This window comes from Polyergus mexicanus, unplaced genomic scaffold (genome assembly GCF_030449975.1).
Source record: "Polyergus mexicanus isolate NDT 795.1 unplaced genomic scaffold, iyPolMexi1.0 SCAF_28, whole genome shotgun sequence".
NCBI lineage: Eukaryota > Metazoa > Arthropoda > Insecta > Hymenoptera > Formicidae > Polyergus > Polyergus mexicanus.
Genome location: NW_027223348.1, coordinates 249,748 through 275,904, shown reverse-complemented (window position 1 = coordinate 275,904; position 26,157 = coordinate 249,748). Strand labels below are relative to the sequence as shown.

At 45.2% G+C, this 26,157-nt stretch overlaps 3 protein-coding genes across 3 annotated transcripts; 1 reads left to right on the top strand and 2 right to left on the bottom strand.

Moving 5' to 3' along the window:
- Nucleotides 1-8,287: 8,287 nt before the first annotated feature.
- On the bottom strand, nt 8,288-9,217 carry LOC138943612 (stromelysin-1-like). Its single transcript, XM_070314583.1, has one exon. The coding sequence runs from the start codon at nt 9,215-9,217 to the stop codon at nt 8,288-8,290; it is 930 nt and encodes a 309-aa protein (XP_070170684.1).
- Nucleotides 9,218-15,149: 5,932 nt separating this feature from the next.
- LOC138943611 (tropomyosin-like) lies at nt 15,150-15,953 on the top strand. The gene has a single exon (XM_070314582.1). The coding sequence runs from the start codon at nt 15,150-15,152 to the stop codon at nt 15,951-15,953; it is 804 nt and encodes a 267-aa protein (XP_070170683.1).
- Nucleotides 15,954-20,568: 4,615 nt separating this feature from the next.
- LOC138943624 (uncharacterized) lies at nt 20,569-21,294 on the bottom strand. Its single transcript, XM_070314593.1, has one exon. The coding sequence runs from the start codon at nt 21,292-21,294 to the stop codon at nt 20,569-20,571; it is 726 nt and encodes a 241-aa protein (XP_070170694.1).
- Between the last annotated feature and the right edge of the window lie 4,863 nt (nt 21,295-26,157).

Genomic DNA, 26,157 nt, shown 5'->3' with positions numbered 1-26,157 from the left:
ATGGGGTGTATGTGTGAGAGAGAACGTATACGCGTATACACACACATACACATTCTCTCTCTCTCTCTCTCTCTCTCTCTCTCTCTCTCTCTCTCTTTCTCCCTCTTTTACACCCATCGCATGTAGCAAACAACTGATCGCACACACGCACTCTCTCTCTCTCTCTCTCTCTCATACTGATTCTTACCTTTTATGTAGTAATTCGTTGCCCTCATATGACTCAATAAGTAATACTTCCGTGTGACACAACGAGTAACTAGCAAACTTTTTTTCACTCACAAATTGTACCATTTATCGAACTTTTACGAATTAATCTATGCACTTTATCGATAAATTAAATTTATTAATGATTATAACGGTTAATAACAATCTACCGATTACTACCGATTAATTATTAAAATAACTTGAAGAAAGAAACGCGTTATTCGATGCGGAGACTGCGCGACGACAACAAGCAAGTTATGTCGGTACTAGCGTAGCCGGCTGCCGGTTGCCGAACGACTGAATGTATCACATTACGCGTGATCGACGCGGACGCTATCATGTGTCCTGTGATCGGCTAAAGCCTCCGACATTGTAAATTCGATAGTTTCGAAAACATGAAACTATAAAATATGAAAATATAATGACGTATAATAACATCGGTTTTTTTAATAAATTCAGTTTATCGATAAAGTGCGTGGATTAATTCGTAAAAGTTCGATAAGTGGTACATATTGTGAGTGAAAAAAAGTTTGCTAGTTACTCGTTGTATCATACGGAAATATTACTTATTAAGTCGTATGAGGGCAACGAATTTCTACATACAAAGTAAGAGTCAGTGAGTGAGAGAGAGAGAGAGAGAGAGAGAGAGAGAGAGAGAGAGAGAATGTGTATGTGTGTGTATACGCGTATACATTCTCTCTCACACATACGCCCCATCGCAAACAGCAAACAGTTGATCGCAGCGAGCACTTCACGTAATCACAGGATGGGATGGTGAGTTGCGTCGTTCCTGCCTGCCTCGCGTACGCGGCCCGTACTGTATTTTTGTTGTTCTAAAACATTTTTATCATAGATAACATGTATTGTTCGTTCAAGAGAGCCAATTTTATTTTTCAATTGTAGCAAATGTTGATTTCTTTGCTTCAATTTTGAAATAAGATTATGTGGCTTATCTTTCTGCTCAAAATCATCAAAAAAATTCATGTATATTTTCCTCATTTCCATTTCCATTGTTGGTCTTTAGCAATCTGGACATGTTTGCGAATTTTATAAACGGAATAATAAACAGGATAAAAGACAACAGAATAATAGACAGAATAAAAAACAGGTCCAGCTACAGCTTAAATTATTAAATTATTATCTATTTGTAAAATTTATAACAAAAGGAGAGATTAAAAAAATGAGAGAGAGAACATACCATTCAAATTGTTCGTTTTTTTTGTTTTAATTTTTCTATTTCTATAATTAGTTCGTCGTATTTTATTTGTGCGTTTTGTATTTGGCCATTATAAATTTTTGTGCTTCTATTGCACCATATGTCAAAGAATCTTTCTCATACATAATACATTGTAATTGATGCTCTTGAAAACAAATTTTATTTTGTAACTGTTTGTTGTTACTCGCAAAACGATCTAAATCTTGGTTTTTTTGATTATATTCCAAAATAAAATTGTTTAGTTTTTCCATTAGATCATTACAAAAATTGAGATATATTTTTTTCAAATCTCCTTCTACCGTCGACTTTCTGCAGTCCGGACATGTTCTTGAACTTTACGAAAGCAGAATAATAGACAGAATAAATAACAAGTCCAGTTTATATTATACAATAACTACTATAAAGTAATTTTATTCAAGTCTCATTAAAATTATAAATTCGTATAACAATCAACACGACAAAAAATAATTATCTAAGTCCCTATTATCTGCATACTTGCACTGCTGATATTATTAAATGGTAAATAGATAACTAACACTTTATATTCATAGCCGTATAAATCTTTGTAAATAAAAATTTAAAAAAAGCAACATGCATTCGAAAAAATAATCGCGTAGCTACGCGGTCTACTACCAGTTTATCGTCGTAATTATGCGTTTAGTCATTTAAGAGGATGCCGGATTACCGAACGCGAATATTCTTTATTTTGCAAAATCTTTTTGTTGATTATAGATATCAACAAATCCTTTTCCATAATTAAAGTATACATAATAACGGAGTGCGGAGTTCACGATTTCATATGAAAAGTGAAAAAAAATGAGAAAATTACAGTTTTGTTATCGGCTTCTGCGTCAACATTTACTTAATATAACAAATTTGTAATCTACACGTGCCTAATCAGTAAACTCCGCACTCGGCATTTCATCAAAGAGTATAAGTGAACTTAGAGAAGTGAGTTTAGAAGCTTTATAAAAAAGATTTTGCAAAATAAAATTTTCGTGCATATGTGTGTATGCGAGATGGAGGCTCAAGAGTAAAACAGAGCAGTAGATTAGTTGCGTGATGTCGCGATAGACGGAACTGCAATCTTATATGACAAGGACAAACATAATCGTACCATCTTTGTTTCTTTCATGCGTATGAGAGTAATATACATGTACACACTAACATTATTGCAGTATCTTTTCTCTCTCGATCATACGCTCTGTCTCTTTCTAATCGCTCGCTCGCTATCTATTACGTATCGCGAATCGCTTAGCTTCATGCTTCTCGCATATTCACCTACTCGTTCACTCGCCCTTCTCTCTCTCTCTCTCTCTCTCTCTCTCTCTCTCTCTCTCTTTCAGCTCGTTCATTATTATATTCTTTTATTCATTTATTCCCATTATTATATTTTTTTATTTGCTCAACTTTTATTCTTTCTATTCTCGTCTCCCTACATGATCAATTTATTTATTTATTTTTGTTTTATAAAGCATAAATGAGATACACAACAATAAGTTATTTTCTTTTTCTATTTAACTATAATTAAATACAACACATGTACATACAAAAATACACATAATTAACTACTTTTTCTATTTATAATACACAATATCTCATTTATATTCTATAAAATAAAGATGAATAAATTAATGATTAAACTAATAATTATTATTATATTGGAAGACGAGAATAAAAAGAATAAAAATTAAACAAATAAAAGAATATAATAATGGGAATGAATAAATACAATGAAGAACAAGCAAAAAAAGAGGAAGAGAGAGAGAGAAAGAGGAAGAGAGAGAGAGAAAGAGACAGAGAAAGAAACAAAAAGAAAGACAGAGAGAGAAAGAAACAAGGAATTTAAATAAATTAAATATATTTAAAAAAAAACTTTATTTAAAAATTTGGTTTATACATAGTGTGTGTGTGTGTGTGTGTGTGTGTGTGTGTGTGTGTGTGTGTGTGAACTTAATATAAAACTTACACTAAAATTAATATAAAACTTAAAATTAATAAACTTAAAATTAATAAAAATTAATAAACTTAAAATTTATATAAAATTTATCTATACTATATATAAACTTATTTATACTAAAACTTATCATAATAAAATTAAAATAAAATAAAAAAAATACAAAAACTAAAAAAAATGTCTGGTTGGTGCGGTTGGGGGAGGCACGTATCCGGATGGTCCGGACGATGCCGGCACATATCCGGGTGGTGCGGACGATGCGAGCACATATCCGGGTGGTGCGGACGACGCGGGCACATATCCGGATGGTGCGGACGATGCGGGCACATATCCGGGTGGTGCGGACGACGCGGGCACATATCTGAGTGGTGCGGACGATGCGGGCACATATCCGGGTGGTGCGGATGAGGCGGCCATGTATCTGGATGGTGCGGACGATGCGGGCGAATAACGCCGCATTTTATTATATTTTTTTTTGTTTTTATTCATGGCCCGCCTCACTGCTTCATTGATACGCTGAAAAAAATATTAAAATATTAATATTTCTACATGCATATATAACTACGGACATACATATCAATTTGTACACATATATTGATAATTCATTATATTATAATTACATACATCAATATATATATATATATATATATATATATATATATATATATATTGATGTATGTAATTATAATATAATGAATTATCAATATATATGTACAAATAATCGATGTCAATATTATATATATGTCTATATATATATATATATATATATATATATATAGACATATATATAATATTGACTTATATATTGACTATAATATTGAAATATATATATATATATATATAATATTGACATCGATTGATGCAATCAAATACATGTGTATATGAATGCGAGTATATATCTGATGTGATGCTAATAATGACGGCAATAATTAATCCGATAATACTGTTGTAAATCTTTTTCTTGGTTAGCCGCTACATAAAGGTAAATTTTTTGTCTTGTTTTTAATTAATTGCGTACATGTATACATGTATGTAACTATGCAAAAACAACACAATTGTCATTTGTCTTTATGTAGCGGCTAACCAAGAAAAAGATTTACAACAATATTAATTATTGCAGTCATTATTACCATCACATCAGATACATACTCGCATTTATATATATATATGTATTTGATCGTGTCGATGTCAATATTATATATATATATTTTTTTTGCCTAATTTTAACTAACCTTCTTTTCCTTGCGCTCCCTTTCGGAGAGGAATTGTCCTCTTTGGAACGGCGACGTCGCCGTCGTCGTCGCCGTCGTCGCTGTCGCCGCCGTCGTCGTCCCTGTCCTGGCCCCGGCCGTGGGCCGGGCCATCGTGAACACGACCCTCGCCGCTTCGCCCGTCGCTGCCCCGGCTGTCGCCGTCGTCGCCGTCGCCGTCGTCGCTGTCGCCGTCGCCGACGCCGTTCTGGCCCAGGCCGCCGTGGGCCTGGGCGGCATCATGGCTGTCGCCGTCCCCAATAATCCGGCAGCCCTATGGTCCGGCAGGCTAGTCGTACTTCGGGCTGAAAATAAAAAAAATATATTAATATAATAAAGAAAATAAATAGTATATTCTCTCTTTACTTTGTGTCTCTTTATGTTAGTAGTATTACTAAACCGGTTCTAAGCCAGGTCCTCCGAGGGGAATGCGGGGCGAGGGGAAACCGCGCGGGCAAGGAGGCATGACGTCACGCGGGCGGAGGGGGATTTTGGTGGCGCGGGGGACTGACGTCAGGCGGGCGGGGAATGCTTATCGCGGGAGCATAATCGGCGGGGTGTATTACAAAGGCAAGCGCCGATTTCCGCGACTGTTCGAGAATTTATAAATAATATAAACAAGATAGAACCATCGCGGTGCTCTCTTTATCTTTTTTTTTTCCAGGAAGAGCCGCTCGCGCACTATTGCGCGTAACATTAAAATTAGATAATAAGGCGAGCGCCGATATCCGGCTGCTAGAATTCGCGTCGGGACATGTTTATTGGTGTACTTACAAAGGCGGGTGTCGATGTCTGAAATATAAGGCGAGCGCCGATTTCCGACTGCCCGAGAATTTATAAATATATTATAAATTTATAAATTTATAAATGACAAAATTTCATCCACAGCATAAGCTAATAGTTCGCAATCTATGATAGATGTTTTATCATAGACTTCGCGCAAGATTTTGACCGCAGAATCTCTCTCGGCGCCAAACATATTACTTTGCAAACTCCGAACAAATTGATCTAAACTCTCATTTACAGCTTCTAGATTCTCGCACAGCTTCAAATATTCGTGATTAACACAGTGTTCGAGTTCGAATAAGAAAAATATAGTTGACGGTTTCATGTACAAGCAAGAATCGCACAACGTAAGTTTGACAACACTCGCATCACTTATTTTAACAATCTCAATTGTTAAATCGTTAATCCATATCGGTGCATGATTAGGCGTTTGTACAAGTTGTTCAACGTCCGCTTGTTTCAGCATTAGCGATTCCCATGTATCGATAGACAAACCGATTCGGTTGCCTCGGTTATCGCCCAGATGCAGTTCCACGTAAGATGTTATTCCAACGTTGATTCCGATATCCAAGTATTTATAAGCAGTGTGCGTCAAAGCAAATCTGCGTACCAAAATACGTGGTTTACCGCATCTGAAAAATACAAAAAAAAATGAAATAGCATGGAAAAAAACATATATGAAAAATATATGAAAAATATATATAAAACATTTGTGATACTTACAAATCAAGTGGCTTCTTGTACGGCTTAATTTCATCTCGCGGTTTTTTACACGGCTTAATTTCGTCTCATGGAACGTAGTAATTCACGCGTTTGCAACCGTTGCTGGTGCTTCCTTCAGCGGAGTACATTTTGTCTCTCGGTTATGAGAAGTGGACCGTTGGTACTAGCAGTTGACACGATACTGATCGTATAAAAATTAATCGAATATACGTGACGCTTATAGTAGGATAGTAAGGATGCTTCTGAGCCACTTTGTCATGAGTGCGAGAGAGAGAGTACCGATGGAGAGGGAGAGACAGAGATATGTGTCGGAGCAGTTTGTTGGCGCCCGCGGGGGGGATGAACGGGGGGGGGGGGTACGTAGGGCGAGGGGGAAGCGCGGGCGGGGGGAAGCGCAGGGTACGAGTCGCCGAGAGCGCTCGAGAGATGGCGCTCGGGGTCGCTCGGGGGGTCGCGGTTTCTCCCCATTCGACCTTGACGCGACTCGTTCTTTAGGGGACGCGCGCCGCTTCTAGCGCGAGATCCGCTATTGCGATTCTTTAGGGACGCGCGCCGCTTCTAGCGTGCGATTCTTTAGGGATGCGCGCGACGCTTCTAACGCGCGATCCGCGAGCGGACGGCGGGCGCCCGGCGTCGAGGGGGGTGGGGGATCGTCGGTGGGCGGTCGAGCGGACGGAGGGGCGTCCCTCGTCGCCCTCCTCTTCTCGCGGCGCGCGTTAGCGGCGATACGAGCGCGCTTATCGCTTTAGCGAGACGGCGAATCTTCGAAAGGTCGTTGAATAAAGAGACATCGTTGTTCTAGCGAAAGAGGAGAAGTGTTTTTATTGTTTTCTTTTACAATATTTTAAATATATTAATAATACGATAATACGAGTACGCGGATAAGCGTATCACGATTCCCCGAAGAGCAGAGCCTGCAGCTCGCAATCGATCAGATCGTTGCGGTCGAAGTTATCGCTTTCGCGTATCATCGCGGGAATAAGCGCCTTATCGCGAGCGTCTGCCGCGATGTCGAGGAAACGAGTCAGCTTGTTGTCTACGCGCACGGTTAAACCGCTTAAAGATACAACGATGCGGTTGACGCAAAGTTCCAGATTTAATATAGTTACTACGGTGCTCTTCGATACGGCCAGACGAACCTTAAGCGTTTCGAGACGGAGTATTCGGAGATTGTTGAGTTTGCCGAATCGTAGCGTCAACTGTCCGATGTGTATCGGCGTCGGAGGGCGCGCCTCGTCGCGCTCGTCGGAGCGAAAGTGCGACAGAAGCATGGATCGTAGATCGAGCAGTTCCTTCCACGTATCCGGCGTTAGCGAGATCTCTTTGCCGTGGGCAATCTCCGAGGACGATTTCCACGAAAGAGGGTCGGCTGATGTTAACGCTGATTTCTAGATGTTTATACGCGGTTTTGGTCAATGGATAGCGTCTTCCTAAGATTCTGAGCGGTCGCGCGACCGAGACATCCGCGTCGCGTCTCGGCGTCCGATCGCGATCTCGTCTAAAAATAGATGCGAGCGATGAGAGAAACGGTGCTAGCGAATTATTAGTTCGAATAAATGTTTGATAGTCTTACCCATTGTCCATTTTAGCTTTTTTAGCGTATTCCGCGCTATCTTCGCGGTCTCGCTCGGTTAGCCTCGATCGATCGTCGAATGAGTGTTGCTGCTGCGGTTGGCCCCCCATTGTCGCATACATCGTCGCTCGTTCTTTCTCGTTTGTTCTTTCTCGTTTGTTCTTTCTCGCGCGTTAGCTTCGGTGTTCTCCGTCAATAATGAAGCGCTCAACGGATGGACGGTCTTTATATACTCGTGTAGAGATCGCTTCTTCCCCTTTCGCGCGCTTTCTCTTATATATTCTATTTTTAAAAAATAACGGTAGGGTCGCTCTAGTCGTTCTCATCGTCGATCTTCTCTCTCTCGGTCGCGTCGCCGAGGCGATAGACGCGACTAAAGAGATCGCGCAATTGCCTTAGCAGTCCATCCGTAGGACACTCGATGCCGAGCGTGTGTAGATCGAAAGGACCCGCCGAGGTTACGATATTCGTGAATTCGTTCAAGGCGTAGAACTGACGTTTGGCGAAGAAATATAGATTACCATCGATGTATTGGAAGGCCGACGTTATCGCGGACGGAATTCCGGGAAATATATCTTTTAATGGACGTGTCTAACGACTATCATGTGACATTCGTCGGTTTCCGCGACCTTATCATCGTCGTATATAGCGTAGGTTCGTCCTGTGTGCGTATTTATCGCTGCGTTGATCTTAACATTTCGGGGAAGTCCGATGTCGTGGAGATATCTCGGCCAACCCGATTTTAGCTTAAGACTGGGATATTCGGCGAGGTAGATCGAATCGTTCGCGAATAGCGCGAGATCACCCGAGGGTCTTCGATACGCGGCGGATAGGCGCGTGAAATTCGCCGGTAGAAACGTCGCGTAATCCGTGAGCGTCATGGGTCTACCGTAGCGTTTCTCGGTCATGTCGACCGACCATGTGTTGCGGCGATTAGCTATATATAATCGGTGATTCATTATCAGCGCGGCGTCCACGCCCCGCAATGCGCAGAGATCCGCGCGCGCTGGGTCGGTCGGCGCGACGCTCGTCGTCGCGGGCGCCGCGGTGGTCGCGGGAGTCGCCGTCGGATAGTTTCCGTCGTCGTGAGATCCGTACAGATTCTGTATAGCGAGAATGTCTTCTATGCTCAGCTTAACTGGAAATTGATTCTCGATGTCGGGTATATACGGGAACATTATAGAGTCATTGCACATGCTGTGCTGTAGACCCAATGCGTGGCCGATCTCGTGCGTTAGCGTTTGTAGCAGGTGATGCGTGTCGGGAGGATTCTTGTTTAGATACACGTGCCACGGTTCAGAATCGTCGACGTGTATCTCCGATGTGAAGTCGGTCGTTCCAGAGGGAAAGAACGCGTGAGCTAGGGCTTCTCCCGGACCGTCGAAGGTCGCCGGGCAAATGCCGACGTTCCGACGATTCGCGTAAGTGTGCGCGCCCGTTCGATACGATATCAATATATCGTGGCGTAACGGTCGCGCGCGAAGGTTAGCGACAAGTTCGCCGCCCATAACGCGAACGCCGTTTCGACCATTTTCGTGCGATCGGGCTATACGCGCGATCGGGAATGTCTGGGAGACCGCATCGCGGTTTGCGCATAAGGTGAAGTGTAACGGCGTCTAACGCGCCGTTTCCCGACAATTGATAGTAATCTTGAAACAGCGATAGCGCGCGACGCAGAGATGTCGCGTTATCGGACGACAGCGATCCCCCATCGTCCTTTAGACAACCGTACGCGCGCAGGAAACGGAGCGCCTCGATCCTCTCCGAGTCGAAGGGCGCGGCGACCGTCGCGGCGATGAGCGTCGTCGCTAGAGCGAGAAGAGCCGTCCTCGCATTAGTCATCGTGCGAAGCGGGGAAGACGCGGTAAACTATCGAGAGACGCCGGGTGCGATTGATTCGCGCGTTCCGCGAGACGTCTATTTTTATCGTCGACGAATGACGCGGGTGGGGGGAGAGGGAAATGCGTCGACGATTCGTTTGAGGGAGAGTCGCGATTCGCCTCGATTACGGAAACGCGCCTCTTTCGACGTCGAGCGTTCGAAATGCGCGTTATCTAGCGGACGCTCGAGTTCCTCTTTTGTTATTTCTATTTTTATTATTCGTTTGTCCCCTAAGAAGGACACTCGATGAGCGATTAGAGATATCCCTTCCAACGATGCGCGTTATCTAACGGATGTTTTTTGTTATTTCTATTTTTATTATTCGTTTGTCCTCTAAGAAGGACACTCGATGAGCGATTAGAGATATCCCTTCCAACGATGCGCGTTATCTAGCGGATGTTTTTTGTTATTTCTATTTTTATTATTCGTTTGTCTCCTAAGAAGGACACTCGATGAGCGATTAGAGACACCCCCTTCTGGCTACGATAAACGTTCGCCGAGTATTCGGGATGCGCGTTATCTAGCGGATGTTTTTTGTTATTTCTATTTTTATTATTCGTTTGTCTCCTAAGAAGGACACTCGATGAGCGATTAGAGATACCCCCTTCCGGCGACGATAAACGTTCGCCGAGTATTCGGGATGCGCGTTATCTAGCGGATGTTCGAGTTCCTCTAAAATCTATTTTTGTTATTTTCCTTTATAATCTATCTTTATTACTCGTTCGTCTCCGCTCGAGTCGAGCGATTAGAGGAGCGGTCGCGGAAGGAAGACGCGGCGCGATCGATAAATCATACCGCGACATCCGCGCGTCGATTTTTATAAACGCGAGATCGTTTCGAGAAGTGTCAAAGTATTTTCGCTCGCGAGATAGCGAAGCGACGAAACGGCGAAGCGCGAGACGGTGGAGCGCGAAGTGGCGAGAGTTAAAATCGGTCGCGAACTGTTCGATATGGAACGAATCGAACAGATAATTAACGCGGCCGATTATGTAAACGGAGATTTAATCGCGATAAAGTCCTACGTTCTGGGAGATCTCGCCACGGATCTGCGCGTGGAGGCGCAAGGTGTTATCGAGAATACTCCGGATTCGTTTAGACTCGCCTTTCAGTTGAACGGAGACGTAGATATCGCGCGTTTAATGTAAGTATTCGATTGGAATTATAATAAATTATAATGTTTTAATAACTCTTTTAATAACTTTTTACTTTTACTAACTTTTTAATAACTTTTACTTTTGTATTTTAGACAAGAAATAGAGGGCTGTATAAGAACGGCGCGAGAATCGCTCTACGATTTAATAACTAGAACGAGAACTATGCTCACACAGGCGCAAAACGTTCATAGCGCGTTGCGCAACGCTCGCCGACGCGACGTCGCGCGAGCCTCCGAACGGTTCGACTTAATCGGTCGGCTTCACGAGCGCGAGCGCGACTTCGCCATCCCCGAGTTAATCGGTCTGCTTCGCGAGAGCGATCGCGACTTCGCCGTTTCCGAGGTTAGGCGAGTCGTCGCATCGCCGATCGACGAGGAGCTCGAATCGCCGCCGATCGACGAGGAGCCCGAATCGCGACCGATCGGCGAGGAGCCCGAATCGCGGCCGATGGAGGACGAGGCCGAACCGGTGACGGTCGACGAGGGTGAATCGCATAACACGGCGACTTTATGCTTATCGAAATCTAGATTCATGTCGTCGTAAGGATAAAAATCGGAATTAAGATACAGTTTGATATTAGTTAGTTTGCAATCGTCGAATAAAGAAGACTCCTCGGACAGAACGTTCTTCTTTCCGGATTGTAGCGCGAAGATAATTTTCACTTTCATCGCCATTTTCATCGTCTTCGAAATAGTCGCCGTCAACATCGTATATGTAATCGTCATCGCTCGTTTCCGGTTCTTCGTTTTCGCGCTCTCGTCCCTCCTCTCTCGCTCGTCGTTTGTGACGAATCGACGCTCTTAGATACGCGTTTGTAGAGCTTAACTCGTAAGATCCTACCGGAATCGCGATAATCTCGTCATTATCGTCGAAGTAAAATTTATTATTCGCGGAATTTATATTCGGTATCGTATTATAAGTTTCGAAATTGGTTAAACCTAACTCGTAATCGTCGTCGTTTAAATCGAGAGGCGGAAAATAACTCGCCGCGAGAACGCTGCTTCGTCCGGAAAGAGTGAGAGTCAGCGACATGATCGGCGCGAGCGATCGAACTGCGCTCGATCGACGAATAACGGTCGATATTATAGTCGACGATTCCTCCAATCGACTCCTCGGAGAAATCGAAGACTCAATTGTCCGCAGATATTCTGATCGCGCGTCTCCTCGGAGCGACGATTGTATCGAATGTTCTCGTCGCGCCCGAGATACCGCGCGAGTTCGCGCGGAGGACGAAGATCGCCGAAACCGTTGTAGTAAATCGCGTCACCCTCTTTTTTCGCGTACGCCACCCAATGAGTACCCGGTCCGGATGCGTCGTCTAAATTCACAATGCCGCTCTCGTCGCGGCGCGCTCGCGACGGAAGCGCGTCGCGCATAAACACACCTCTAAAGTGAGGCACGCGCGAGAGTATCGCCGCGCGATTTAACTGTTCATTCGTCGTTGCTCCGACGGATAGGAGGATCTCTAGCGTCTGTTTACGCGAAGTTTTTTTTAGCTCTTCCTCTTCTTCTCGTCGAGGACACGCCACTCCCGCGCTTGTACGGCGCGAGATATAAACCGCGACCCTCCATCGCGCGATCATGGCGCTGCAACTCCTCCATCTGTCGTCGCGCCGCTTTGCGATCGTTCACTGCTTTCGCGATTCCCGCCGCTCCCCCATCTAAAGAACCGAGAGCTCCCAATAACGGTAGCAGGGGCAAAAAGCCGCCGCGTTTCGCTATCGGAAGCGTTCTTTTCCTCGTAACGGTCGTCCTCCTTTTGCTCTTCTTTCTCTTGATTCTCGTCGCGCCCATTCCAAGTTTCGTTTTCGATTTCATAGCCATCCATACAGCCGCCGCGGCGGCTCTCTCGCCGAAAGTCGAGTCTTTAGCCGCGACGCGATCGCGCGCTCTCTCGGCGAGCGCGCGGTCGGCGGTGTGTCGATCAGCGAGCTCGCCGCTCCGCGAGTACGCAATATCATGCTCGCGGCAGGCCGCGTCCAGAGGATTGACGCCTCAATCGCCTCGCGCGAGTCGTTTCGCGAGACGGGTACCCGGCCCGCAAAATTGATATCCTGGTATATGTAGTTCGAAAGGGAGCGTGTTTATCGCTCTATTCAACAAGCCAGCGCCACGGCTCACACCGTACCGCCGTTTCGCGAATTGCATTCGCCGCAATCTTTAACGAGCGGCGCCGGACCGTCGATGTGCGTTCGTTGCCAGAGCGATTATAATGCTCTAGACATCGACGGTAGCGCCGCACCTCCGAATCCACTCTTATATATTCGGGCAGTTTCTCCCACAATCGTTCCACATAGCGACCGAAATGCTTTAGTAAAATTATTTTCGGGATATACCGCAATTGATCGGTGGTGAAATCGAGAATATCGTCGCTATCTATTAGTAGGATAAACATCTCGATTCACCGCGCGCGATTCGCTACTGCGCGATCGGTGGCGATCTATTCGTATATAAATAAAAAGGTCTCACCTTGCCTCGCGCGAGTGCACCGCGCACGCGCGCGGCGAGAGGAATGCGCTTCGTGCGGCAACCGATCGCGATAAAGGTGACGAACCTCGACAATAGGACGCGACCGTCGAAAGAAGCGCGCAGACACGGTCATCTATTACCGAGCGCTATTCGCTCATTTGCGGCCCCTCTAGTTGCGGCAAAACGAACGCGTTGATAAGTTTGTTGGAGAGTTCGCATGGCCTTCACTTCGAGAACGTTTACGTTTACTCGAAGTCGTTGCAGCAGCCTAAATATCAATATTTAGAAAATTTATTAACACCAATGGAAGATATAGGTTATTTCACATTTTCTAATAACTTTGACGTTATTCCGCTCAGCGAAGCGCTCCCGAATTCGATATTCGTGTTCGACCATGTAGCGTGCGACAAACAAGATACTATCAGGGAGTATTACGCTATGGGTCGACACTCAAACGTCAATTGCTTCTATCTGTGCCAAACGTACTCTAAAATACCGAAGAATTTGATTCGAGATAACGCGAATCTGTTAATTCTCTTTAAACAGGACGGCACTAATTTACGTCACGCGTACAACGATCACGTGAACACGGATATGTCGTACGAGAATTTTCACGCGCTATGTCGCGCGTGTTAACGGTATAAATATGGTTTCTTAGTGATCGACAAAGATAGCGCGCTTCGCGCCGGTAGATACAGACGAGGGTTTAACGACTTCATTGTACCGTAGAACGATTAGTCGTCGCGGATACGTCGAACGCACAGATCGCTCTCTCCCGCGAGCTAGAAGAATCGATTCGTTAGTCGCAATGGCCTCGACGGATATCGGTGAACGCGAAAAGACGGCGAAAGAGATAGCTAAGACGCGCGCGTCGATTCGTAAAAAACACAGAGCATTGAAGACCGGCAAAATGGAAAACGGGATCGCAATAGAGAATCGTTTCAAACCGATCGTCGAACCGCTGCGGCGCATCGCTGATCGCGCCGAGCGAGACGAAATTAAGCGCGGGACGATAAAGCGAGACGCGATCGACGCCTCGCCCTCGACGACGAGCATCGAGGAAAAATGGAAGGACGAAGCGCTGACTCCCGTTTGGAAAAAATCTAAGGCGAAACAAATACGCGCGCGACGACGATTGGACGCCGTCTCTACTCCATTAAACGAGTATTCCGTTGAGAGAGATCCATTCGCGCGAGACGAAACCGAGAAGGAAACGTTCGAATCTGAGAGTCTCGAATCGCCCTCGACGCTCGAAATACCCGTTAGACAAATTCCGCGAATTTCTCAAAGTCGCGAGATATTGCACGGTCGGCTAGGACCGTTAGGGCGAAAGTATATGGGGGCTCTTCTCGGCGGGGAAGCGCCGAATGAGATCGATCACGTTTACGGAGTTTACATCGGCGAGAAAAGCGCGATGCTCGGCGATAAACGATTCGACGTAGACGCGAATGATTCTATATTCATAGATGAGATTAAATACATCGGTACTCCCGGTTTGTACGAATTAATCTTTATGAAAATTCCTAATAGTCTCATATATACAGAAAAAGATAAATTAACATACAGAAGTATATTGTTAACAACAAACGCTCATAGACGCGATCATGACACTAAAAAGTCTGTCTTAGGAAATAAAGGATACAAATACAAATTCATTATCGCTCCGCTTATTCACGGCAGCGGCGCGAAAAAAACAGGCGCGGGTCGCGTACCGTTGACTATGCGTGTCACGAACAATAGAATCGATCACGTCCATTGGGACGATCCGAACGAATTAGTGGATCGTCTGCGATTGTTAGACGCTTCGCGTCGAGCCGGCAACAACGCTCACGAAAACGAGATTCTATCGATAATCGAGGAGCTTCGCGAGACAGGAGCGATCGTATAAATCGAACCGTCGCGTCGACGACCGTCGCAGTCGTACGCGGGATTCGCGATGTCCGTGAGCAAATTTGGCACACCTCTAAGGAACCGAGGCTACGACGCGAGAACCGGAAGACTACGTCCGGCTATCGAGTCTCTGCGAAATTACGTGCGCGATAACGCGCTGTGTCTAAGCTCTTCCATCGAGTATGACGCGAGAGAGAGCAAGATAAAACGCTTGGCTCAGCCTGAGGAGGACGCCGACGCGACGAGCAAATGCTACGTCGAGGGAATCACATCGCAATTGAGAAAAGACGCGGACGAGGCGGGGCAGGGCGTCATCCTACTGTTCACGAGACTCGCCCAGCTCGATAACGCTCTGGGTAAACGAATAGACGTCGCGGAGAGTTTCGTTTCCGAGATAAAAGCGCGCGACGACGCTCTGAGTAAACGAATAGACGTCGTGGAAAATTCCATTTCGAGAATAACAGCGAGCGCTAACGTTCTAGATAAACGGATCGATGCTTTGGATAAACGAATCAATGGCTTAAGCGATCGAATCGATGTCGCGAAAAATACTATATCGCTTAACGCGGCGGAGTCCTCGACGAGAAGCGCGAGCAATCATAAAATACTGTTCAATCAAGGTAAAATAATACAGGAACTAACCCAAAAATCGCGCGTCGCGGCGAATTCCGCGGCGAAATCCGAGACGAAGATACGAGAATTGGAAGATTCAACGTCGCGATTGAAAAGAGACGCGGACGAGCTATCGGGAAGAGTAAGAGAACTGGCGAAAATTAGCAGGAGCGGCGAGCCGCTCGAGAGAGAGATTCCACCTAGCGTTATTCTCGAGAGAAAGAGGAGAGAATTATGAGCGTCGAAAAACGAAGACTAGTCGAGAAATTGCACGCGCCCGCGAGAAGAAACTTTCCGCGTCGTCGCGTCGCGATACGCGGGTACGACGACCTATGGCAGGCGGATGTGGTCGAGATGCGTCCTTACGCGAGACTCAACAAAGGCCACAACTACATACTCACCGTTATCGACGCGTTAAACAAATACGCATGGGCTGTACTGCTTAAGAGCAAAAGCGCGAACGAGGTTACCCGAGCGTTATCTAAAATAGTGCGAGACTTTAAGCGGTGTCCGAAAAATCTGCAGACCGACAAAGGAAAGGAATTCTACAATGCCGAGATGCGAAATTTCGCGAAGAAGCGCAGAGTGAACCATTGCGGCCGCCGCGTCCTGCGTTCTCTCTTTCGCACTTTATACGGACTCTTTCTTACGCTCTATATAAATTCTTCATCGCGTTGTTAAGCAAACGTCTTATCTCGCGGTAACCTTTTTTTCGCGATGCTCGATATATAATACTTTCGAGAACATAATAAAGAGTCATGGAAATCATCGATCTGTCTAACTCGCGGCAAATCTTGACCCGATTTGGTCAGCTTTGTTGCGTTCTCTCTCACTCGCATAGAGCATAGCGCTCTCTTTCATCATGCTACATGCAAGCGAGAGAGAACGCAAGAATTTACCAAATCGAGTCCAGATTAGCCGAGAATTAGACTGAATGGTGGTTTCCATTATTTTTTATATCGCAAAAATACTCGCAAAAACACGCGCGAGTTCGTCTTTTTGGCGTTATATACGAATTATTTCTCGCGTTCTATACGAGTTCTCTCTCGCGCCGCTACGCGGCGGCCGTATCCTGCGTTCTCTTTTTCGAACTTTATACGTACTCTTTCTCGCGCCCTATATACATTCTCTATTACGTCATTATGATAACATCGTAACTCGCATTAACATTTTTTTCACGTTACTCTATATAAAATACTTCCGAGAGCATAATAGAAGGATCGTGAAAATGTCCGATCAGTCCTATTTATAATAGATTTTAACAAAATCTATTACATATAGGATTGCTCGAACATTTCCGCGATTTTTTTATACTATAGAAATACTCGACCCGCCTTTGTTATTTCTCTCTCGAAGCGTTTTATTAAAGTAAACTATATTAAACGCGAATATTTATCGCATTTTCGGATATACAATTTATATTATTTATAACAACATATATTATTCGCGCAAAACGCGCGTTCTTCGAGACGATTCGTAGAACGTCCACCGATGTTTCGAGTCTCGAAATTCCAAATCAAAGAATACAAACCTATGATGTAAAATTTGTATACTTTGATGTGAAATTTAGAAACGCGTCTCTTCGCGATAATTCGTAGAATGTTAACCAACGTTTTCTCATCGTGCGTTCTTCGAGACGATTCGTAGAACGTCCACCGATGTTTCGAGTCTCGAAATTCCAAGTCAAAGAATACAAGCCTGTGATGTAAAACTTGTATACATTGATTTGAAATTTAGAAGCGCGTTTCTTCGCGATATCGTAGAACGTTCACGGATGTTTCGAGTCTCGAAATTTCAAGTCAAAGAATACAAGCCTGTGATGTAAAACTTGTATATTTTGATCTAAAATTTAGAAACGCGTCTCTTCGGTATAATTTTTTCTTTTTAAGTTAAAAACATGTGTTTCAGTTAGAAATTCTTCTCGAACTATTATCTTCGGCGCAACCGCGAAATATTATATCGAAAATACGATGGTAATATATTATTTATAAAATATGTTCATACTAACAATAAACTACTAAAGTTTAAATGTTTTAAGAAACGTTTCCGATAGCGTCGTAGATAGAATAGCAAACGCGCCTCGCAATATTACGAAACGCTCGCGAGTTCGATCCTCGCGAAACGCGCGCTCGTTATTCTCTTCTATCGCGCTCGCGGAGTATTTTATTAAACGTAAATAGTATTTTTTCGATATACTTTTTTTGCTCCTTACAGCGGTATTTTATAATGTCCCCACGGTAACGTATCCGTAGTTCCCGATATTGCGTATCGCTTGTCATCGTGCGGACTGAGCGCGATCTTCAACTCCGACACTGTATACATCTCGTGTAACTCGGATCTTATACAAAACTGCTCGCGCTTCATCTCGATCCCCCGTCGAAAACAGCGCGCGTAATCGTCGAACGTTATCGTTCTCGCGACGACGCCGCTCTTAACACCCTTGATCCTTTTCGTATCGCTTCTACCGTCGACTCGCAGCGCGTACATCTTCGCTCTGAGTCCGATAAATTCGGTCATAATCGCGCCAGCGTTCTCATCCTTCATCGTACCGGGTATTTTCTTATTAGCGAGAGGCATACCGTACGCGTTGTCCGTCGCGTAATCGCTCGTATCGAATCTGTCGATATCGCGCTTCATATTCTCGTACACGTCCTCGCACTCGACGCGATAAATGAAACTATCCGTGTCGGTGTACATTATTCTACACTTATCTCGATACAATGGTAGCATGTACTCGTAATGAAATTCGTACAAACAAATCTTAGATATGTCGAGAATGCACATACCCACATAGATCGGTTTGTTGAACTTAACTTCGAGTTTGCGCAATTCCACGGCTACGAGATCCTCCGCGAAGACGCTTCTACTGTGAAAGTTCGGCTTCGCGATCATCGCCTCCGCGCCGTATCACCCGTCCCATCGAGTCACGAGTCGAACATTCGAATGATTGCGCACGTTCTCCATAGTTTTGCCGAACACGGCGTTATTCATCAATTTGTATAGATTTTTCTCGAACTCGTTTTTCGCGTTAATTCGTAATCGCGTATTCAGTTCGATGTATTCGCGCAGCCATGAAGATTGCGCGAATCGCAATATTCTGTATATTTTCGTAACGCGTAATCCGTGTCGAACGCATTGCTGCAGATTGCGATAATATATTACGTAACGGCTCTTATCGTACAGCGTGGCGAGAAGCTTCTCGTCTCGTTTTCCGGGCGGCTTATCGCGCGTCGGGCAGAATGGCAAGTCAGCGTGAGAATCGTGAAGGTCGGACGGATACGCAAGGTCGACCTCTAGAATGTAACCGATAGGCGAGTCCGATGTCACGGACGTTAAGTCAACGCTCGTAACGTCATCGACCCATCGAAAATTTTCGTAAGGCAACGATTGACACATCGCCCATCCATACAAATTATTTATATCGAAGTACATGAGATACGACGATGGTTCCGAAGGATCGTACGACTTTAAATACTTGTTATTAGCGCGCGCGTATCTGTTGGAACATTGACTTAGCCCGCCGCGTATTTTGCGTTCCACGAACATCACCATATCGATGTCGGTTAACAATTCGAATCGCACACCCGTATACTTTAACATAGCGTCCCATGTGTATTCCGGTAACGTGTAATAATACGCGGGATCTAAATTATAACTCCTCATACACGCGTCGCGAAAATTTTCGAAGACATCGGCCAATAGAAGAACGTCGGTCTTTAAATACAAATCGCTATAATCGCCCAACGTTTCGACGCGAAACCGCTCTCAGACTCTTATCGCGCGCGCGTAATCGCTCTCGGATATCGCGTCACCGGTTAGCGAACTGTGAAAAGTCTCGCGCGGCGGTAGACGAGTCTCCAGCAATTTATCTACGTCGTCGACATACTCGTACGGAAATACGCCCTTTCGCGCGAGAAGCTCGAAATCGGCGTCGCTAAGATCGGAAAATTCCGAACGCGCGATCCTCAACTCGCTCTTGTCTAGATACGACGCCAATTTTTCGAGACTCGCGCTTAGAAATTTGAAAGAATCCACGAAACGCGATTTCAAGCGTCTCCCGAACCATCTCTCGTCCCACGCATTCTCGACGTTCTTCGTGAAAGAGATGTACGTTTCTTTCGTTATCGGCAATACTTCCACGTTGCCGGGAAAAGCGTTAGCTACATCTTTAATGATAAAATGCGCGTCGTAGCCCGATAAATTGTGAAAGAATACGGGAATTACGTAAGTATCCTTATAATTTAAATTACAATTCGATTGCGCCGGACCTCTGTACCGTCCGGTCAGATGACAGTGATCGCGCACGCGAGCGTCTCCCGATTCGAACGGTTTCTCGCATACGCTGCAGCGCGTCGCGTTTACGAATCTCTCCCACTCGTCCGGTGTAAGATCAGTCATAGGAGCATCGGTATCGAGAATAGTCTTCGCGCGAAGCGCTAGATCGTGCAGTTCTTTAACGAACCACAATACGCAATCCTTGCCGCGATAAGCTTTGTAGGTCGAGCTAACGCCATCGAGCGCGCATCGCGCGTAATATCCGGCGCTATAGACTTCGTGATGCTGAACGATAGATGTGTTCGACGTTCTCCTCTCCTCTTTCTTCTTCAGTACGCATTCGAGATCGGCGTATACCACGAATGGAAGTCGCTCCTTTCTACTATAGTTGCGAAACTCTAACCATTTGTCGTCTTTGGTAGGAAGGACTATAACGCACTCGTTCATCCTTCCGCAGTCCACGCTGTGAGCCGATAACTTATCGCTCGTTCGAAAATAGGGCATGCATCTGCGACATAACGCACATTTTTAAATCGCGCGCATTATCAACATCGCGCGACGATTCTTTTAATTCGTACTCACCGATCGCATATATGCGATTTATGTCGACTATCGCTCAGTTGCGAGCCGACGAGTCGCGACAGATTCTTGATCCACGCGAAATGTGTCGCGTTATCTCGTCGCGTCGTATCGTCAAAATACAGCAGATTAATGTGTCTGTCCTTTTTATCGTCAGTGAGACGCAGAGGAACGACGCGACAACCGCCTTTTCCCTCCTTTTTATCTCGAACGGTGTACACATTGATAGATATGTCGTTAATACGCTGGAATCTAGTAATTTTGTTCAAACTCATAGGAAATTTAACGTCCTCTAGATTCAGCACTGTCGTGTAATGCGGGTACGAAAATTCCCGACCCGCGTTTTTTTCGGCTGGATACAGAGCGGCGACCACCGCCCATGCGAAACACGCATTGTCATTAGATTGCACGTTTATTACCGCTCTCTTCAACATGATCTCTCGCGGTAATTTGACGTGGCACCCCGCGCGCATAGGATTGTATCTGTTCACGTTCACCGTTAAATTGTATATTCGCGATAACGCCCATCCGCTATCGCGCTCCTGAAATTCCTCCAACGAGGCTAGAGTAGCGTCGACCACTCGCATCTCGTACCACTCTCGCAAGTCGGAAAGAGGTAGAAGCGGATAATTCTTCGTGACGATAGTCTTAACACCGATCTTGTCGCCCGAAACGAACTCGCCGATGAACGCGGTATTGACCTTAACACTGTTATATCCATCCATAACATCGCGTATTCGATCGAGCACGGTATCTCTAGCGTCCTCGAGAAATCGCAGAGGTTCGATATAATCGAAATTAATAACCGCGCCGGTTAAAACACGTCTAGAGAAAGCCGTCTCGATCTCGGACCACGAGAATCCCTCACGTCTCTCTACGCCGCCTCCCACGCGTTCGAAACGTCGACGTAGATCGTCTCTCGCGCCCGTCAATCAAACGATTCGAGCGATAAAAGAATTGATCGCTCCGGTCGATCTCCTCCGGCGCTCGCCTCGACACCTCTCCCGCAGAGACTCGAGACGCTCGTCGCACCGTCACGCCCACGCGCGATACGCGTCCTTCGTCGCGACGTCCCGCGCGCTATCGAGAAGACCGCGCGCCTCCATCGTTTCTCGATTCGTCACTCGTCGTTTAACGAACGCCAAGATTTTTTATAGATAAACCACGTCTCTTCCTCGTCGTAATTCTCGATGTAGAACAAAGCTCTCGTCGCGCAGCCGGCGCACCAATTATTCGACACGTCGAAAACCTCGTCGACGAGATCGCAAGCGGGCACCATCTCGCTATACACCGTTTTTGTCACGTGCGTCGATACGCTTTTCGCGAAACTCGAGCTACGCGCGCAATACGCGCAATATCTCTCGTCCTCCTCGAAATAATTTCCGTTCTCGAATCGGCAACCGAACTTAAAAAAACAATGCACGACATGATTCACTCCTCACGAAAATTTCGGAATTCCGTATCGCCATTTCCAATTGCGATAAAGCAAATAGCCGTCGGCTCCGACATTCGCGAAAGGCTCGTCGAATCGCGTCTCGCTCGCCTCTCGCACGAACTCTTCCGCGAATCCGATCTCTTCTCTACAGTACAAACAGTCCTCTATGTAACGTTCGCGCAGTTCCTTCTTCAAACAATTCGGTATCTCCAAATTCCGTATATCCTCGATACTTCCGATTCGAACATTCACCGCTCTTCCGGCTAATCTCGTTAAAGCGCTCGGCGCGCGCTTCATCGCGCCGCGAAATATTCTCGAACGTACTAATACCTCGAGACCGTCGCGGCGTCCTTTTATAACGGGGAAAAATAGCGAGGACCCGCCCCGATTAACCGAGCCGGATACTCGCTCTCGGACGCGTCTCGCCACCGGACGCGCGACGTCGCCGGAAAACGGAAAAAAACTCGCCCCGAAACGCGATAAGCGCGCTCGTATTGCCGCTAACGCGCGCCGCGAGAAGAGGAGAGCGACGAGGGACGCCCCTCCGTTCGCTCGACCGCCCACCCCCCTCGACGCCGGGCACCCGCCGTCCGTTCGCGGATCGCGCGCTAGAAGCGTCGCGCGCGTCCCTAAAGAATCGCGATAGCGGATCGCGCGCTAGAAGCGGCGCGCGTTCCTAAAGAATTGCGATAGCGGATCGCGCCCTAAAAGCGGCGCGCGTCCCCTAAAGAACGAGTCGAGTCAAGGTCGAATCGGGAGGAACCGCGACCCCCCGAGCGACCCCGAGCGCCATCTCTCGAGCGCTCTCGGCGACTCGTACCCCCCGCTTCCCCCTCGCCCTACGTACCCCCCCCCGTTCATCCCCCCAGCCCGAACTCCCCCCCGCGGGCGCCTACAAACTGCTCCGACACATATCTCTGTCTCTCCCTCTCCATCGGTACCCTCTCTCTCGCACTCATGACAAAGTGGCTCAGAAATATCCTTACTATCCTACTGCTTATTTTTTAAAAGTATGATGTGGTGGGAGATCAATGCTCTGAAAATGTAGAAGGGGAAACGGTCAACGTATGATGCGATGGGAGATTATTGCTCTGAAAATTTAGGAGAAGGGGAAACGGTCAACGTTAAAAAGAAATCTTAGAAACGACCCGCGAGGAAAGGAGTGGGGAGAATAAGAAATAAAAAACATTAAATACGTTTACACATTTTATTTAGAAAAATATTACATTTTTTTTTAGTGTTGCGACCACCAGTTAAATATTTTTAATACATTCTGTAATGCGCAATTCTTAACATGTTTTCTGCATCGTATAGTATTAGTAACATCTAGATTATTTAAAGATTTAATATCTTCGTAATCAGCATCCAAAGTCTCGATGATTAAATTTTCTCTCGCAAGATTCTCAAGCAAATCCACCAGCCATTCTCGTTTCTGGCATCCCTTGACGTACACGAGAGTCGACGTCTCGTCATCCTCTTCTGTTCCAAGCACGGCTGATGTAATCAAGCGTTTAGCCATGCTGGACGGCACGTTTCCGTCTTCCCATCGTAATCCATGGTGATTCGCGATCAGCCAGGAAGCGCACGATTTGTCGGATTTTGTGAGGAGATTCCATGGTAGGGGGTATGTAAAAATGTAATGCGCCAGAACGGTCCCTTTTCTCAGCACCGCCACCTCCTTTACGACAAATTTCATCCCGACGAAGAATCCTTGTAGGTCCACAAACATTGGTACGGACATAACGTTTTTCTGTTTATATTAGCACGTCGAGAAGAAGACTGCGATTGATCCTGATGTATTATAGATTTTATATCGTCTCATTCCCCCATACTTAGGTGATTTTGCGCACAACATTGGTCAACGGGTTGTACTGCATCACGCGATCGTGTATGATGAGGCAGTACGCTGTGGTATTCGGCGGCACGTTCTCCTTACACTCGAATTCCAATCTCACATCCATGGTTGCGCTTTTGACCGATTCGTTTTGTCGAGAGCAATCGATGATCACAAACGGACCGTTACGTAAAAATTGCGTGACGGTGAGACTCGGCTCGAGATACTCGTATCCGTAAAAATTTTGGCAGAAACGTTGATACGTGTCGTACAAAATCGACTATCTGTTTTTATCGAAATCCAGATTCATATCGTCGTACGGATAACATTTCGAGTTCAGATAGAGTTTCACGTTGGTCAATTTGCAGTCGTCGAATCCTCGGACATGACATTCTTCCGATCTGTCTGCAGAACGAAAACAACGTATCGCGGCTTCTCACCCATAACAAGACGTCAGCTATGTTTTACATATCAAAATCCCAATCCTTGGACATCACTGTATAATAATCTCGCAGACAATGATCCAAATCTATTGTACGAGATTTCTTCAAGCCGATTGCTTGACCTTGCATCATTTGTACAATTGAAGTGATAGGAGTGTTTGTCGATAGCGCTGGGACACGGACATCTAAGCGTTTGTATTTTTTGCGTAATGAATGTCTTAAACTTTCAAGTCGCGCGATTCGGCTAGCCAGCGATTGAATTCCATGCCCTTGTTGTAACATCTCGTGTCGGTACTGTTCTTCCAACCACTCGAGACATTTAAGGCATCTTTTTTCCCATAACTCACATGCACACACCGAGTTCACCTGTATGAAATCCTCCCATAGAAATTGTTCTAATTCCACAAAATGTTCGGAGGCCCTCATATTTCCTATTTAAGTCTTTTCACAACACAAGTTTTGTCCAGCTTATACAGTGCAAATTGGGCACATATTGCAGGGCATTATCTGGTACAGCGGTTTTCCACATTCTCTGCAAAACGATTCCAGGATTAGTTCATAAATTGTACTTTCATGCTCTCGCACAACACGAATATTCGAAAATAAATCTGAAATACGCATAAAACAGCATGTGCAAATTTTTTTTTGTCTTCACTTTTATAATAAAAGTATATACAGCACATTTTTACCGCACCTAAACTATTTATTTCAACTCGGTTTAAAGTACATTGATTTATGTTCGTAATAGCACTACTGCAATCACTATTGTAATCGGAATCCTCCGAAAGTATGCGGTCTTCGTCTGATGAATCGTCCGACAAATTCTCAATTTCCATCAAGCTGTCATCTTCGAGTATGACATCCTCATCTTCAATAACAATAACTTCTTGATCAGCCATAACACATATTGTTAAGATCGTCGTAAGGATGAAGACGGTTGCGTATTATAATGTTACACACTCCTCTCGATTATATATTTTAGTTTCATATCTTTTGTTTTCTTCTAACTGGAGTATCACGTCTCATCTACCTCATCATTTTTCTACATCTTTAGCAGAGTGTGTCGAGACAAAGATTTAAGTTTTGCAGACTGTGCATATCTATTACACAGTTTTATTCATACATAAAGGGTGGGATAAATAAAATTCACAGATAATTAGTAAAATCACTTATTTATTACAAGCCTCGTGAAGAATATCATTTACAGCACATGTGTAGCCGCGCCTTCGATTTACACGTCCACATTAACAGAATTTATTTGTTTCGCCGATCGGAGAGATAGGACGTAATTGATTTGTCCGGGTTTAGTTTGTTGAACAGTATTTATTCCTTTCGACACCAACTCCCGGACCGTCTTAGGTAATCGCACGCGACAGCAAGATATGAGCGGACACGCGAATTATCGTTTAATTATAACTTTATGAGCGTGAGGCGTTCGGTGTGCTCCCGGTGAAGGCTTGCGACGAAGTGTCTTAACGAAAAACCTTCTCGGCGATCCACGTACCATAGTCCTGGTTGATACGGGTACTACAAAAAAGGAGGAATTTCGATCGTTCGATTCCGAGAGCCAATCGGCTATCGACAACGAGGTGTTTGTCAGAATCGAACGATACGAAGAAACCGCAAACACGGAATGAAAACAAGGCTTCGCACGTAACGTCTCGCTTTAGAACGTTCGAGAAACGAAATTAATAATATAGTTTATAAAACGCTTACTTTCTTGAACATCCCGCTCGCCTCGTATACCGGGTAGGTTACGAAATAACTGGTTAAATCCTACCACCATAATCGATACACGGCATCTTAATGATAATTCTCGATCAGACGGTCCGAAGAGCTCTACAGCAAATTTTTCAACATACAATAATAGGAAAAG

Bases quoted from the DNA above. Each gene is read 5' to 3' on its own strand.
- LOC138943612 (XM_070314583.1), bottom strand. From the start codon at position 9,217: ATGGGCGGCGAACTTGTCGCTAACCTTCGCGCGCGACCGTTACGCCAC.
- LOC138943611 (XM_070314582.1), top strand. From the start codon at position 15,150: ATGTCCGTGAGCAAATTTGGCACACCTCTAAGGAACCGAGGCTACGAC.
- LOC138943624 (XM_070314593.1), bottom strand. From the start codon at position 21,294: ATGGATGGATATAACAGTGTTAAGGTCAATACCGCGTTCATCGGCGAG.